Below are 17,631 nucleotides of genomic sequence, written 5' to 3' on the forward strand. Positions count from 1 at the left end.
TCTCTTGCTGCCGCAGCTGATGTATCATCAGTATTATGTTCTAATCACTAAGGTAGCGCACTTCTTTTCTGTGTCGTTGTTTCAACTGCGCCATACGATTTCTACCTCATGCGTTTCTTTTAATAACACACAAGCCAGTAGGTGAATGCGCTATCTTGGAGAAGCAGGCAGCATAGGTCGCTTCCCAGCCTTTAAACAACCGCGACGCAGCTTCAGACATGGCTAAGGCTGTCCTCCGATGAAGATAATCAGTGTGCAGTGCTGCTTTCGGACATCTTTTCGCATCCTCGGTGCCCGATGGGAGACGGGCGCAACAGATGGTAACCGTTATGCGGAGAGAGAAAGCGCGCCGCTTTGTACGGTCAGCGTGGGGCAACTTTTTGCGCTATCAGCGCGGCATAATTCTGCCACTAGGGGAATACCGCGCGCTGCCATCGCCCAGCCAAACTTTAGCCTGCCTTCCCTACAGCAATCTACAAAATAGCAATGCCGCCACCAACACCGCCAGTTAACAGGTGGCTCTGCTTGCTTGAGCGGATGCAGTTGAATAATGTAACGGGCCCATTAAAGCAGTGGTCAATGCTTTTGAAGCGGCTACATTTATTGTTAGACGGTTGCAGAACCTACGGTGGCAGTGCGAGTTACAGCTAGCCCCTATTCTCTCAAAGAAGAGGCTGACAGATTCCATTTCACCGCTGCACGTTATTCCTCAAAGTATCGGTACGTTTATTCGGAACAGATGACAAAATTAGAGGCACACCTAAGCTCCGCCTATACGGATAAGATGCGACAGCTTTAATGAATTGCAAATGCTCGTTTGCATGTATGCTCTTCACACATTCTTTAATCATTTCGACCTAATTTGTACCTTCATTATATCACACATACTGTTTATGCTGAAAGTCGTAAGGTAGCGCATTATGCAAAACAGAGACCCGGCCGTAGATATAAAGCCCCGCTTATTCAAGAGCGTGCCTTAGCGTGGCCACGGCGTAGCATGTCTTACAGGAATCCAAGGAGAGTGCCGGCTGGTAGATTCCTCTCAGCCTGCAATCTAAAAGAAGGAGGCGGCGTTGGCAGCGCCTGTCCATGGGGTCATCTCACGTCGCCTCTTGAATAGAACCCAATGACCTTTTATGGCCTTGTAAGGAGCCAGCTGCCACGAAATAAGAAATAGCCATACGCTATTTTCTGTCCGATTTCATTGCATTCCTACCTCTCCTTTAGTGATATAAAACGGGTGCAATGAATGTAGTTTCGAACGGACACACAATACTCACAATACGTTTTTTTTAAGAATCACGCGTAACTACACCTGGCCAAATTTGCTTCACGCAAAAGATCGTATATATTGGTTGTCGCTTTCCATTTTATCGTGATGCCGTGCTTTAGGAACATTCTTCAGCAAACTCTAGGAAAGGATATTGAGATTGCTCACTTATATGTTGCATGCAATGAAAAGGTCCTAAGGTTTCACGAGATTCTTTATTACTCGTGATATACTTAACTTGTGGAACAGCCGCACGACAGATGGTCCCGCAGAGAAGCCACGTTCATCTGAGCGTCTGCTTAGAGACCAGTGTGCAGTGCTTCTGCGCCGAGTAGACCTCTTGTCTGGCTGCCCTTCCCTGATGCATGCGTGGTCTCCCGGAGTTTTGATGTGCGACAATGGTGATAGCAAGGAGTCCAGTGTGACGTATGGCTCGTTGCGCGATGTGGCCCTGTTAAATAAGCCTTGAAGCATTTCACTGTTGTATTTCCATGTCATATGCAAAAAGCTGTACAAATTATATTCGCTACCTACCACAAATACATGTCGATGAATTTCGCTTTGCACATTTGTAACCAGCATTTAAGTTTTTCTCTTCATTTAATTGGAACTAAGAATGGTATTTCGATATCGGACGTGAGAATTGAACTGCATAAAGGACTACATGCTAATTTCGAACATCCAGCCGGGGCTCTTTAACGTGCTCTCACATCGCACAGGCGACATTAATCCAAGAAAAAGCCACCGCGCTAAGCAGCCCAGAGCCATAACCACGGCTGTATAATGACGGCAAGGTGTGTACTCGTGTGGTCATATAAAAATGAGGTGACACAAACGAAGATGTCAAGTGAATAAACTTTATTCAAGCGCACTCTCCACACCGGCAACCATAACACAACCATTTGAGCGCATGCCAGTGTCAGCCCTCGCGCGCGGGTCTCAACGCATGGGGATGCACTAGCATGCGGCCTATAGAGAACATCCGCTGCTCTTCTAATGTAGAGGTGGGACAGAGAGAGAGCGGAGGATGATTGTCATGTTAGGCCCCCATCGGATAAGGAAGGGGGCGTTTTCTTACCAAAGCTCCGCACTAAGACGGGCTCAGAGATTGTACGCCGCAAGAAAACTTGTACGTGTTGGGAACGTTACGATGGCAGGAAGAGAGGCTGCCTCACAGGCCGAATCCTCTCACCAAGATTGTCTCATGTATAGACGACACCGACGACTAACTAAGCGATTATCACGAGGCTGGTTTCGTCCATATGAAAAGCGCTGCGCAGTGAATTTTCGCAAAGCGCCTCGACTGACGTCACCTCATAGCAGCAGCTGAAGCTTAACTTGAACACGAGATAATTACTCAGCAGGTATAAAAAAGAGAGGATAAAAATATTTGAACAATTTCTTTCCAACGCCCGAGGAAAAAAATATCTAAAAAACGTTTCAAGCCGAAAATTAAATATGCTCCGCACCTGCTCAACTCTATCAAAGGACAAATGTGGTCGACACTCAGGCAAAAAATATTCCTTGTCTTCTGAAGCCGGCTTACTTCAAACCCCGTAGTGCGTTATAGCTTGTTTACTGCAGAGGCAGGATAAGCAAGCAGTAACTTACCTCTCACAGGGGCAGGTAACTCGTAACATTTTGTTGAGGTGAGGCTAAATCAAATTACATAAGTCGATTTTAGTGTCCCACACCATTCTCATCAGGAAATGATTCTCGACCACAGAAAACTGGCTTCAAAGATTCGCACTTCTGCTGATGATGGTAGCTTCGCCACACGCAATGCCTCCCTACTTATGACCGTCTTGTTACTACCTCTGGAAACTAGCTACCCCTCATCAGGGCACTGAGCTCAAAGCTGAAAGCGAAATACGAACATAAAGGCCACATGCACAGCAAGCCCGCTACAATCTAGTGTTATATTAGGCGGTTTTTAACGCAGTAAGCTATTAATATACCTCGCTTACAGGCAACTTGATGGCGACAGTCTTCGGTTTAAATGTATTTATGCATTTCGCAGTAAATCCAATCACGAGATGTGCTTTTTTTCTCATTGCGCTTCCGGTGACTATGGTACTGGAAATATGTGCTTGAGTAATCGCCAAGGTTGACTCGATCCAGATCGCCAGCGGTATAGCAACATCTGCTATATCTCCACATTCGTGATTGATGCACAAGGCAGTTTTGTTATTAGCAATTCATTTCTAGAGATATCTTTAAACTCTTGGCGTCTTCCCCGTGTCCAAAGATAAGCAAGCAGCTGCTGACTGCACGTCCATCACAGTGTGAAAAATGCGGATTCGTGCATGCTTATCGTGAGAGTACAGCTAGGAAACACTTGTATTGCTTTGTTTTCGACCCGTCCTCAGCACAGCAGTGTGCTGCCCGCAATTCATGCGAAAGAACAAAGCCTCTAACCCAATTTTGCGGTCTTTGCAAGAGTAGCAAATCGGTACTGATTTTGGCTCCACAAGGTCTCCTAACTTTTACTCATTGGTGACCAATGCTTCTCCTTTTGCGATGTGCAAATGACTTGAAAATTTTCAGCTTGTGGGGTCTGTTTTGTGCCCTTTTGCGAATAGCTTCCGAGATTAGACGCGTGCGAGGAAGACGTCTTTACCATCGTTTTAAGGAAACATTCACCGGGTGCACAGAAGGAAAAAGGTGTACAAAGTATATTTGTAAAGCTGAGCGTACTTGAGTACGCAGTAACTAATTATACCTTATTTAGCGCCTTAGTTGATTGCTTCAGAAAGCTTAATTAACCAAGCGAGTACTGTTGTTTGAAACTCGTTTTGAAGCAAATCAGAAAAGTGGGGCGATTGAAACTTGCTCAGTAGGTGGCGCTGGGTTTAGTTTCTGTCAGCAAGCGTGCAGGCTTCCATGCCAGATGAGAAGGAAACAGCCTCCTCTTGAGCCACGTTGCTCCAAGTGGTTGGGGTATGTACACCTTTTTCCTCAGAGCGTGCTTGTGTACAGGATGTGTCTATATGCTAGGGTGATAACGACAACAACGAAGCAGGACCAAAGCGGAGGCCTCAGCCCATGCGTGCCTTGAAGAGGGGGTTGTGGAAGAAACTCATGCTCTTGTACGGCTTGTAGCTGGGTGAGTAGAAGTCGGTCATGGGTGCCGCCGCGACGTTGCCTATGCAACTCTTGGGGTCGGTGAAGTAGTAGCACACCTGCGAAAAAAGCAACAGACGTTGGGCTGCCGTAAGCTGCAGACGGAATCAGCCTTGCTCCTTCGGTCGACAACAACAGAGAATCATTAGATATTAATAACAAAGAAGAGAACTTGTGGTACAGTTCATTGACATGACAGATCTGCTTTACTCAAAGCAGTCTCATACTGCTAGCCTACTAAATGAAGACGAGTTGAGTTGAGCGTCCTTTTGAAATTTCCGCACTGCCCGCTTCCCACGCTGGTGTTGCACAGAACCGTGTGCCACATCTGGTCTCAGGAGAGAGGCTATCTCACCGGCGCTGTGTCGACTCGGCTTCTTGCCGTTTCAGCCACACTCCTGTTTACCTTCTTGGTAAGAAATAATAACATTAGCTAAAAATTGTTGCATATGACGCTAAAGCACGATAACACTTCCGGTGTTATAGCTGCGTTTCCACCTATGCCAAGCCGAGATGCGAGGACTGAGCACATAGACGAAGCCACTGCTTCAAATCTGCCAAATGCTGAATGCTATAAGTGCATTGCATCAAAAACCCCTTTTAGAGCACAGCTCTTTGGCGCTCGTTCTTGGACTCTTGGACTTCAGGTCTTCGGCGTGGTTGGAATAAAGGCCACCTGTCAGGCGTGGCAGGTAGAATAGGATTGAAGGGACACCTGGCACTTGAAGCGGCTACCAGGTGGCAGAGTAGAGACATGCAAATAACCTTGTTACGTTTAGGAGGGAGGCAAGTAGGCACGGCCGGAAGGTGGTCGCAATACGAAAAAGACCCAGAAAGTAGATGCAGTTGAATGAGGAGGAGGATATGACGAGCGCTGAATAATTCCCTACCTGACGGTGTAACTAGAAGAAACCAGGGAATGAATACCGGGAAAACAAAAGGTTATGGAGAAAACGAGAGAATGCACTACAGAAGGCCGAGAATCGAGGGCGAGGAGAGTGGTAGTCTACTCGGTTTCTCCCTCCCCCCCCCCCGCCTTCCGAGAAATATGATCACGTAGAAAAGAAACACCTCTATATCTGTGATCTATTCGGTTCATGACTACCGGGCATAAAAAACAGTGCGAAAGAGCGTGTACATCAGGACCACACAAAAGCAACACAACATAACGCAACATACTTTATCCAACTAGGACAAGCAATATCTAACAATAACGAGGCTCTTCGTGTGTTATGTGTTCCTCACGTCCACGTTCTTTGGTGCTGGTTTTTTTTTTTCGGCAATTAGCCTATCGAAAGTTTCCGAAAATACTCGCAACAGGCAAGCTCTGCACCCATTCCTTCTATGTTTTATGCCTGAGTGCTATAATAAGCATCGTCCTCTGATTTTTTGTGCTTACCAAGCATATTTTTACAACTTTTGCAATACATATTTAGGGACAGGATTAAAACCCGCGTATCAGCTATAAACAATGGAGAAGCCGGCAATAAAGCGGACATACTGAATTACTGTTCTTTCAATATTCCCGCGTGCCACCAATGAGCTAAACTAGCTGACAGAAGCTGCCACCTTTAGGAATGCTGTCGAACACTGACTAGCTTAGCGGCGCACTGCACATTCGCAAGCGTATTTGGCAACATCCAGGACTGACCTTTCGGGGCGCCATGCGGTGTCTCCGCTGCATCTGACAACAGAGGCCCCTCGATGCATCGCACTCGTCCGAGGACTGGCACTCGTCATCTGCGAACACAGTCAGCGACATATGTAGCATAGTGTTTTGCACCGCGTCCTGCGGCTTGGACCCTTTGGCGCCATTTCGACAGTAGATCTCACTGAGGGAATGAAGCCGACAGAGCCTAAAGGGGCGTTCTCTAATCTTGCCACCAACCACCGCACTGCGCAGTTTCAAAAATATTGCTTGTAAAGAATTTGACCGTAAGGATGGCACAACCTTCAGTGGAAGAACTTCGTGAAAGTAGGCGGGCAACAATTACTAACCGCTGCGGCATGAGCTGAACTACATGTCTCGTATGAAAATCAATTTAATGGCGCAAAAACATTCGCAAAACGCTTATCTATTTCTATAAACGTATTAAAATAACTTGCATGGCGTACATTGCTCCCTTTCCGAGTCGTTACGCATAGACACGTGAGTAGGTAGAAAATATCTTATAGCAAATGAAATGCCCTTCTGCTCTATTATTCGAACGAGCCCAAAGTGATGAATAGCTGTAAAGTAAATATGCAAATATTACATTCCGATCTCTTAATGGACACCAATGTTTCATACAGTACCGCAATGCAGCGCCACCCGCCCAGTGCTACGCACTATTGCTTGTTTCGTATGATTATTCACAGAAATTTCGAATGTTAAGATACTTGCCTCTAGTTGCCTTCTATTCAACCTCTTTCTATTCGAACTCGATTCGGCAGCAAAACTAGGCTTGCCGCTCTGGATTCGGTTTGTAAAAGTACATTAGTCAAACAAACATTGTTCAATTAAAGCTTACGTTTTCCACCAATTATTCCCCCTGCAATCAAGCCCCTGAGGTGCTGCAGGATTTGCATAAATAGAAAGCAACCTAAACGTCAATACGCATGAAATACACTGTCAAGCTCTTCACCTTCCGCAAAATCAAAACGCATGCAATCCGAATCCTCTCCGCGTTGTTTTTCTTTTAACATACGCTATAAAAGATCCTGGCCAGTCATTGATCAGTAAAAGGCTCCATCACTTTATCTGTTGACTGGCGAACTTGAAAAACCCGTCAAGGAGACTCGAACGTTAGAGTAGCTGTACCGAGGTTGAACTACCCGTGAGTGTGACCTCGCGAAACAGCTTAGCCGGTCAGGGAAACGGCACAAAGAAACAATAACGGTCGGGCAAGATTCTTGTTCGGTGGTGGCGATGGCAGGGTCAAATGGTTGGGATCTGGAAAGGCTGCCGGCCTTAGAGCGCCTAAAAATAGACTGGAGAGAGAAAGGCGTGAAGGCACTAATATTTACATTTTTACAAAGTACCAGCCCTACAAGGCTATTTCAAACAATTCTCGCTGGAGTATATATTCGTGGCAAAGCACTAACTGTAAAAGCACCAAATAGAATTGCGGCAAATGGAAAGCCATGTACTATAAAGACCCGTTCTGCTCACGCGGTTCTTTGCTTGAGACCAACAGTTTCGGTACTTTTTTAATGCTTATAGTTAGCAAATGCTTGATTGCTTTAGTTTCGCGGTTAAAAGGCATGCGAACGTGACAGACGAGTGCACCACTCGTGTAAACCTAGAGTTTCGCATGTCTGATATGCCGGACGCTCGAACAAGAAACGGGAAGCCTCAGCGGTGTCCGAGAGGAGCACTGACTGAATTGCTTCTTGTGCATCTCCCTGCTTCGCTGCTGACAGACCCGGCGAGCTCCTCCCGCCACGGGTCTGGGCTGGAGGCAGCTGAGACCACGCTCGCAGTCCGTGTCCTGTTGGCATGTCTCTCCCTCGCGTTGGCCGTACACCGGCAGGCAGATTCCCACTGCGAATGAGGCGCAACACTGACGTCAGTTTCGAACTACCTTGACTGCTCCGGAGGTGTTCTTGCTCTGTGTGTATCTTTTCCGGTAGATGTGTTCGGCACGTTTTAAGGCACCCCGTCAGCCCCACTATGAAAAATTAGTGTCGTGGAGTCAACACATAGAGGGCTACTCGCGCTTAAAGGGGCGTCGCAAGGACTCATACCTATTCTATGACATAGGCGCAGTTGCTGAATTCTGTCCTCTCAGCTGTGCCACTGCACCACTGTATAGACATATTATGCACCGTTTCACCCAATTCACAAAAGCTCTTTTTTACGCGACATTGTTAAGGCTCGCGTTTAGCGTAAAACGCGACGCTGGCGTTATATTCACCGTTGTTAACGAAAAATCATTAGCGTCTTTCTGGTAAATGGTACTTGACAGGTGAATGGACGGGCACTCATTGATAGGCGTGTGTGACGTCGCTTGACGGGATGCCGAGGGGCTGGTAGGAGATACTAATCTTACCCGGAACGTTGCATCCCAGAGTCAGATCCGCACACATAGACAACGAATGCACGTTCGCATGGTTCGGTTAAGCAGGATTTTGCATGTGGAAAGGTGGTTTGCATTATATGGCATGATATAGAGCAAGCGTGAGAAAATAGAGGCACAGATTAAGGGATTGGCGATTGAGCGGATGACAAAGCCCACGCACGCGAAATGGGTGATGCGGACGGAAGCCAAAAGTGGCTTCAAAAGTGGCGCTAAAATGTCCGTGATATTCTTTTTTTTTTCGTTTCAGTGCTGTACCACTTCGTGCGTATATGCCATTCATCAAAGTAGAAGAAGAAGAACAAGAAGCAGCACTGTCTGTCTGGATTCTCGCAAAAACCTGTCGTCAGATGACTATTTGAAGTTTGATGTTTGCGGGCGCGGACGAGGGAGAAGAAAAAGAAGAAAAGAGGTTGAACTGTGGACAAAACCAATCAGAAGCGCATGCAGCATGCGTGACGCCTCAATTGGCACTGCAGAAAACCGTATGATTTTAGCGTGGTTACATAGGTAACACCTGTGAGAGAACGCTCTGCTCGGTGATATTGTGTTGGTCATATTTTGTGGGACATGGACCAAATTTTGGGGGTGGTGGAGGCGCACTTTTGGGGCTGCCATTGGACTGGGCGTGGCCCACAGTGCACGGATATCACTCTGATTTTATTTAGCCGAGGTCATTTTTTGCATGGTCCGGGCCAACATTGATGGTGATCATTATGTTGGGCGTGGTCTACTATTTTGTGTGCGCTAATCGACACACGGCCGCTTCAGCTGCCCATGCCTCCTTTGCACATACAAACCGGCCACTTCGGGGTAACCTAGCTCGGCTTGTAACCAACTAGAGATTCGCGGGCTAGCAAGACTCGAGGCCTACGGCGCAGTCGGCTAACAAGCATTACTCTGGTCATCTGCAAGATCATGCCACCAGAAGCGTTTTATTCGCACGCTCGCATCCTTCTCTTAATAGTGCTCGAAACTGCTCTGCTGTGACATCGGATATACAAGCGTTAGGCAACTATGCTCGTCTCTGAACTACACCGTTATTGCTTCCACAATGGTAAACGAGCGCTCGCCTCACATGTGACGTCGCAGGCTGCTCCGCCACAGCTGTACAGTGCGGGGGTGGAAGGGAATCTCGCCTCACTTCGCATATGTGTTTGAACACGTTGTTCCACGGTTCTGCTTTTCATTTTGGCATAAAGACTATCCCGGGGCCTTTTGAATTGTCTAACGAATAGTATCGCCATGTGCGGCGATGAGAAACACAGCGGGTCAGGTGGCAGCGGATACCCCCATAACAAGCATAGCCATGCAAAAACAATCTGTTACTGCAGAATACAGGGTTTATCCTGAAAATGATAAGACTACTCATGGCGTTGCGAGCGTATGAGTGTGATTGGTACATCAGTTTCGGAGGATAATAGGGGACCATTCAGCTTCAAAAGTGACGAGTTCATTTGGCTCTGAGCAGCCTAAGCGAGTGGATGGCCTTGATACGGTAGTTCCGTGGTTGCGTCGAGGAAACTGTATCGAAATTCGGAATAGCGATACGCGGTGTAGTTGTACACTAAATAGGGAAACTGCCTACTGAGGCACTCATCGAGGTAAAGGCCACGATGGGATGTGCTGACTGCGACTGTTGAGATGGCACAAAGTATTTTTCAGACGGCCGTCGTGTCTTCTAGCTCAGCAACAGTCAGGGAACCCATCGACGAGGGCAACGGACGCCGATAACAATTGTGTTCTAGTTTTACTGAAAAATCATTTACGTGTAAATGTCCGTACAATTGCACAAGAGATAGAAATTCGACAGTAATGACGATCTTTACACGCAGAACATTTTTTTTTTTAGTAAAACACCCTCACAATCATTATCGCGTTCGTAACCGCCGCAGATGGGCGGCCGGATTGTTCTTGTGCTGGATGACTTCACCGCCGTCTGCGAATGATCTGTGGCATTTTAACAGTCGCAATCAACACATCGTATCCTTGCCTTGATCGTGGCGAGCACCTCGGTAGAATACTTTTCCAGCTCATTTCAAATCTGCACCATGTACCGCTGTTCCAACGTTAGCTTCAGCTTCCTCGACGCAGCTACAAACAGGGGTACACACTCAAGTCCGTCCACTCGTTTCGTCTGTTTGAAGCCGATTGAATTCGTCCCATTGTGAAGCTCAGTGGTCCCCCACCCCCACCCGAAACCGATTTCCCAATCGCGCTGATATGCACGCAAAGCCACTACTAGTCTCAATACTTTCCGTGCAGACCCTGTGTACTATGAATATGATTAATCGTTTTAAACATATATGCAATTTATGTTTTATCACTGAAAAGTGAAAACTATTATTACAAACTAAAATGGCAGCACGTTATCAGTTTTCAACACCACTACCTCGCTTCAGAAACCACAGGAGCAGTCGTGGATTAACGGTGCGTAGCAAAATAGAATCCAACCGCATAATGACACTGTTCGTAAACGGTAACCATCATTTCTTCAACGGAAAAGATCGTTGGGAGACAGGAAAAATGGTAACACTACGAGAGCTGCTTCGTAAATTAAATCCATCTAGAAGAGCTACGGCTTACCAAGGTGCCAACTATTTGATTGCGTTCATCAGAAGCACTGGTGAGGATGCAGTACCGTGAGCTCAATGGTGAAGCATAGTCTTAACTAAGTACTTGATCATTCCCGGCAACAATAAATGTTGAGCTTCATGCAAGCACTGACTGCGACCGAGGATCGTCGTCTCGAGAACAGGCTCGAGTGAGCAGCATTATAGGCTTATAGTAAGCAAAATATAACGCGAGTGATCCTTGTACTTGTGGGCACTCAAGTACACCTCACCTTTAAAAGTCGTCGTCTGACTTGTAGAAGTAATTTGGTTCGGGCTAGTTGGTTCGTGCACTGTTAATCGGGTTCCACATATGCGTTAAAAAAGTTGCTTTTAAAGTAGAACTTCCACTTACATATTAGGAAGTTCCACTGATAAGTGGACTTTTTTTCACACGTATGTGGAAAGAGATTAACAGTGTAGCCAGGTTTTATACCCAAGACGGTGCGCTGCCCTGTTTTTTCCGTGTTCCTTCCTTGTCCTTCTCCCTTTCGAGCCGCCTTCAACATCATATGTGACTTCTATCACCATTATAGCTCGAGGTCTCTTCAAGAGACCGGATATTACCACGGCTTTGCATTTGATCTTTCCATTTTGTGCCACTTTCCTTTCCCAGTTTTAGCTCAAAACGTAAAAGACGAATAGGAGCGATACTTTGTTGCTTCTTGGTGACAAAGAAGAAACCTCTTCGCACTGGAAGCTGACACCTCCTCAGGGGTCGCCAGGGTCTAGAAGGCATAGTCTAGAGTGTTATAGTGTTCCAAGAGCCCTACCTGCGGGTTACAGAGCATGCTTGATGTAAAAGCGTTGGGACGGCTTTCAGGATTCCACACATTCCTCTAGCTCTGCCCAGCGAGCTCAGCATGCTTAGTAAGATACGTGCAACGAATACAGTCGTGTGCTCCTAGCAGCTTCTCTCCTTGCCATTGTTTTCTAAGCTCAAAACAACGTGCGAAATTCTCACGTTTCGAGCCGTCCACGTCGACGCACACGGAGCCACGACAGCACTGGTCGCTGGCCAAGCACTTGCGGCCGAAGCAGCCGAGCTCGTCCTCTTCAGAAAGGCCCGTGTCAAGCACAACCTCGTTCCCACCTTTCTTCTGTTCAGACTGCACAGAGGGACGAGAATGGTAAATCATCTGACTGTGTTAGAAAAGGGGAAGAAGATAGGGCTATAATGTCGCCAACGGTGATGAAAGATTTTGTGTAAAATACTAGCCATTTATCTAACAAGATATTTTTAAAACGCGCATCACATTTCACCCTATAGGGCTGCAAATTGTGTAGCAACAGTATTTTTCCAAGTTATATTTTTGATTTGGTTTACGTAATCCAGGTTCATCCTAGTCAGCACGAAACATCGGCTGAATATTAGATTATGTTGTCAATGCACTGGCCCTACGTAAGGCCAGACGTTGCCAACAGAGTTCGAATGCTGTGCCCATGGTTTGGGCTGCCTGGGCTGCTTCCAGTGGCAACACAACTCTCTAGTTTCTTACCTTTAGCACGAAAGCATTTGTGATTCTGAATAAAATGCGTATTGTGTAATGAAAGTACCTAGCTACACGTATATCAAATATATTGCATGCGTCTGAAGACAAAAGGGAGATCAGAAAAAATACTCAGAGGAATAAATTACGCGCAATGTTCCCCCAATATCTGAATTTCGTGCCCGCAATGCCTCTGTGGGTACAAAAGGATTGTTTGCATTCTTGGGAGCACGTCATATACGTATTCGGACTAACGACGACAAAGGAAAGTTTTTCTCTCGTTGGTCGAAAATGTTAGAAACGCATTCGGAGCGCGAGTCGAGAGCCGTGCTAAAGAAGAAACATAGAATCGTTCGCGTTGTCCGGAGAGCTTTCCATGTTTTCTTTCAAACGCCGATGAGAATTTCCCAGAGTGGCAACTTTCCTAAGCATACATTGAGACAGATGTTGCTAGGCAGCGTGGGAAGACGTTGCTCGGTGTGTTGTTCTTTATCCGCTCCGATAGCCTCGAAGGATGGGCATTCTGAGAATATTTTGCCAAAAGAAAAATAAATTCATTTAACAAAGTGGAAACGGTTTTGCTGTCCTTCCTGCTTTTGGCAAACAGAGGCACGCATCTAGCCTTTCAATTTGGTCGCTGAAAGCGGCCGCATCGTATTATCCTGAATGCGCCGCGTCGTTCCCTGAATCAGTTTCCTGCATTGGAGGCGGAGTAGTGTCAACAAAAAAAAAATCCAATTCCGTACCCCACGCGCAAACTGATTGTCAGAGTTACTTACTAAAAAAATGACGAGACCAGTAAAAGGTCGGAAAATATCGAAAAACGCTTGTTCTCTGCATCGGGAAACCATAACGTTAATGTATACCTGGTTGTCGATCGCCACTCGTGGTTCTTATTCGGTACCATATACTTATCATTTGACCGCACCTGAAACTGTTCGTTTCGCAGCGAAAAGGACATGGTTTGACCGCCAATGCCCGCTTTAATTAACCACGATGTATTTTCACATTTTCTCGCTTGCCTATATTACAGGAACTTGCTCACCAAATTCGGATTTATTTTCAGCTTTCTCTACATTGTTCAGGTTGTTTTTTAACGTCCATCGAAAGAGCCGTTCAAAAACAACGCCGCATAGCGTGATGCGGATGCAGCATTTTCTTCTGCAAGCGATACTCGCTTTATTGGGTAATATAACCTACTAAGGAAAGTAGAGACCGCAGGTTGTAACCCCTAGAATGAAATAACTAGAATGATACGAACGGAATGGAGTGTGCATTCTAAGGTCGCCAATGGCCATTTAGAGGTATCCCTCAAATAAAAGTGTATAACAGCTGCATTTTAGTGGTACTCACTCACAGGGAAGAAACGTGGATGCTAACAAGAATAATTAAAGTTACATTGACGAGAGCGCAGAGAGCAACGAAACAGAAATGATAGGTGGATGGTTAACAAACAGAAAGCTAGCAGAGTGGATACGAGAGAAAATGCGAGTTAATGACATTCTAGTCGAAATCGAGAAGAAGAGGTGCTCATGGTTAGGGCAAGTAATGCGAAAGAAAAACAACCGAATCAGAGCCAACTGAATTCAAAGAGAAAGAGAACAAAGCAGGGGGGCACTCATAAAGTTATGTCGGCGAATGAGATTGGAAGTTCGCAGCGATTAGTTGATTTGGTTTGGTTTGGTTTGGTTTGGTTCGGTTTGGTTTGGTTCGGTTTGTAAGATTTAGCATCCCAAAGCGACTCAGGCTATGAGAGACGCCGCAGTGGGGGGCTTCGGAAATTTCGACCACCTGGGGTCCTTTAACGTGCACTGACATCGCACAGCACACGGCGATTAGTTGAGTGACGCAGGCACAAGCCCAGCGTATGTGGAGAAATCTGGGAGAGGCCTTGGTCTTCCAAGGGGTGTATTCAAGCTGATGATGATGATGATTAATTAATTTATTTATTTATTGCTCCTTTCTTTTATGTATTCCTTTATTTTGTTGAAGTGTCCTGCTGCACTCAAAGGAATCACTTCAGGTGGAAAATGGTCAATAACATTTTGCTGGTAAGCCCGAAAGTGTTGCAAGAAAATGCACACAAGCGATAACGGAAAGCTTACACTAGATGAGGATAACTGCGTGCCGCAGAGGCATGAAAAGCACCACCGAGCGCCGCATAACATATATGATAAAAATGCATGGAATCGATCGTGCGTGCATGTTTGAGTAACGTTAGTTCGAAGCATGTTCTGTTTATTCGTTGTCAGCGAGAAGAATGATTTTTATATGCATTTTTCCTGCATTTTACTTTGGTTATCTTCTATTGTTCATCAAGCTGTCAAGCTAAAAAGTGAGGTTCAAATAGGTACTGAGCAGCTTCCAAATTGAATAAGCCAAAATAGATTACAGCAACTTTCTAAACTGGATCCAATAGATACCCTGCGATTTGCAATTTTTCCTGTGTTCATGTGAATATAGTAATAGTGTTGGTTTTATGAGATATAATTTTAGTGGAAAAACTAAATTCTCGGCAAAAACCTCGCTGTATTATTTTAGATGCATTCGGCATTTTGGATAACTAGGCAAACTTGATGTCGTATGCAGACATTCATATTCGAGAATCGATGTAATGGAACTTAAACACAAAAGCTGTTTGTATTGTGGCTGTGCTGCGTGGAACTTCAGTTTTAAGAAAGTAAGCATTGGTAGGATTTCGATGTGACAAGTTCCAATGGCCTCATCCAGGTAATGTTAGATGTGAAATCACACCTAAACTTTTATATCCTAAATATATTTTATGCTGAGAAACATTATTTAATGAGCAGCGGGTAATGTCAGATACAAGATGGCATTTTGTAGAATTCAAACATATCAATCATTTGGAGCACTGCGCGTCAATAGAATCCCAGTACGTGCGTAGATCCAATGCACTGGATCAACTTTCTACAAAGGGGGATACGGCACCGTCGTTAGCATTAAGGCGCACTTTTCAAGTTACAGCCCAACAATATCAGTGGTACTTGAGAAATAGAAGGGGTCCAACAGGACCATTGAGGTGCATCAGATGAGACAATTGCGTATTCGGAGTTGCAACCAATAATTAAAAGCTGTGCGTGCTTTGAAGGAATGAAGTCTGTATGCGACATTGAGGTACTGACCAAGACAATTGAGCTTGTATAATTATATAGTAGGTAATGATCAGAGCCAAAGGCTTTCCTAAAGTACAAAATGTAGTCCACTTGATAGCTCTGGTCCGCAGAAGAAGTATCGTTGCTGAACTGAAGAAACTGAGTCGTACAAGAAATGGTTAACGTAAAATATGCTGTGCTGCTATAAAATACAAGATCTGTCGTGAAAGTAATGAAACTATTGTCGTAGCGCTGCACACGTATGAACGCAATTAGGGAACTGTTTTCGGTGGACAATAGGAGATCCTTCAGCTTCACAATGCAACGAGTTAGTTAACTCGGAACCGGCGGAGCAAATGGGCAGGCTTTAGCTTGCAACCGTGTTTCTAAACTGCGTCGAGAAAACTGGAATACGCGATGAAGTTTTGCTATGAACTGGAAAGTCGACTAGCGAGGAACGCGTCATGGTCAATGAAATGATGCGATGTCTTGACAGCGACAGTTCAAATCGAATAAAGCTTTTACGGACGTCCGTGAAGACGTCCAGCCTAGCAACGGCCCGGGCGTTGCTAGGCTGGACAATTATTGCTAGGCTGAACAATTATTATCGCCGTACATAGCTTCTCTATGTACGGCAATAATATTTGTTCAAAATTCATAGTTTATTTGCAACCGGTAGTTGCCAGGAACACAGGGGAAAAGCTGCATAAAGCACTTGAGGGATCCCGACTTTCGCATTACAGAGCAGCCTTGACGATAACAAAAGCAGGCCGGTAATGTAAATAATGGTATAAAATGATTAAATACTGAACTCTGAGAAAAAGAACACTGGATTCACCTGCTTCATAACATGCACATATTACAAAAGGAATAGCCAAAGGATTGGGAGGCGGGGGGGGGGGGGGGGGCGTATCCAAATAATGAAGAGACACAAGTAGGCAAAGTGGCATTTTGTGAGTGTGTTGGTGACAAGTAATCTGCACTTTTGCGTCCCAGTAACTGCAGAATTTTGGCATTTTCTGCAGTCATACGAATATTCCCCAACACTTCCCCAAGATCAGCCTAACGAGACGGTGCTAGAGCGATAACAAGCAAAGTCATTTTAACCTAATCAGTAAACCGCAGTTCCCACTGTATTGTAAAGTTAGAATAAGTGCTAAAGGGCATTTTGTCGGGCTAGGTGGTTCAGCATGTCGTACATAAAGTTAGCGCAAGAACATTGATGAAGACACAGAAGAGACATACGACGAAAGACAGGCACCTGTATTTCATCGTTTGTGTCTTTTCTATGTGTTTGTCAAATTTTTGGGGCTAACTTCCTCTACAATAAGCAAGTGGTCTACTGACAAAAACAAAAACACTGACTGATCATATTTGCGCAATTACGTCTGTGCCAATTGTGTACCGTTCTGTTTGTATAGCAAGATATTGCACATTGGAATCTGCTCCCGCGGAGACTTCCAACTGCGCACCCTGCTGTAAAGTCGGGACCGCGGCATGGAAGCGGATCGCGCAATGAACCTATTATCTCTGTAAATGAAACTCCTGATAGACGGAACATAATTTTCCGGTACCTCGAGGTTCTGTTTACCGAGAGTCCACATGACATGAGCGAGGGGCCTCAGGGTCGTAAATCATACTTTATGATCGGACTCTGTGTGTCTCACTAAAGGGGTTGCTTTGCGCGTTACGAACGAAACGAGAAAAGAGAAGTTGTCAATTTCTTACCAAATCACTTGCTCGTTATGCGCCAAGAGTAATACAGCTCTAAAGTAATGCTGCTTCTACTGCAGGGTAATCTTCTAGACAGAAGTTCGCAACGGTCAAGTGGATGCAGCTTGCACAGAAGCGGGTTAAGTGGAGAAATATGGGAGAGGCCTTCGCCCTGCAGTGGGTATAATCAGGCTGATGATGAATGATGATGATGATGATGATGATGAATCTTCTAGAATTATAGGTGAGCTT

General features: G+C 45.5%; 1 protein-coding gene across 1 annotated transcript in view; it reads right to left on the minus strand.

Moving 5' to 3' along the window:
• Positions 1-4,308: 4,308 nt before the first annotated feature.
• The window catches only part of spab (space blanket), a 30,652-nt gene continuing 17,329 nt past the window's right edge, over positions 4,309-17,631 (minus strand). Inside the window, exons 3-6 of the mRNA XM_084605760.1 lie at positions 12,028-12,172; positions 7,755-7,916; positions 6,045-6,133; positions 4,309-4,452 (exon numbers count right to left, since the gene is read on the minus strand). Coding sequence (XP_084461886.1) covers positions 4,309-4,452; positions 6,045-6,133; positions 7,755-7,916; positions 12,028-12,172 — 540 coding nt within the window. The remainder of the gene's footprint in view (positions 4,453-6,044; positions 6,134-7,754; positions 7,917-12,027; positions 12,173-17,631) is intronic.

Source organism: Amblyomma maculatum, chromosome 6 (genome assembly GCF_055883805.1).
Source record: "Amblyomma maculatum isolate TAMU_Amacu chromosome 6, ASM5588380v1, whole genome shotgun sequence".
NCBI lineage: Eukaryota > Metazoa > Arthropoda > Arachnida > Ixodida > Ixodidae > Amblyomma > Amblyomma maculatum.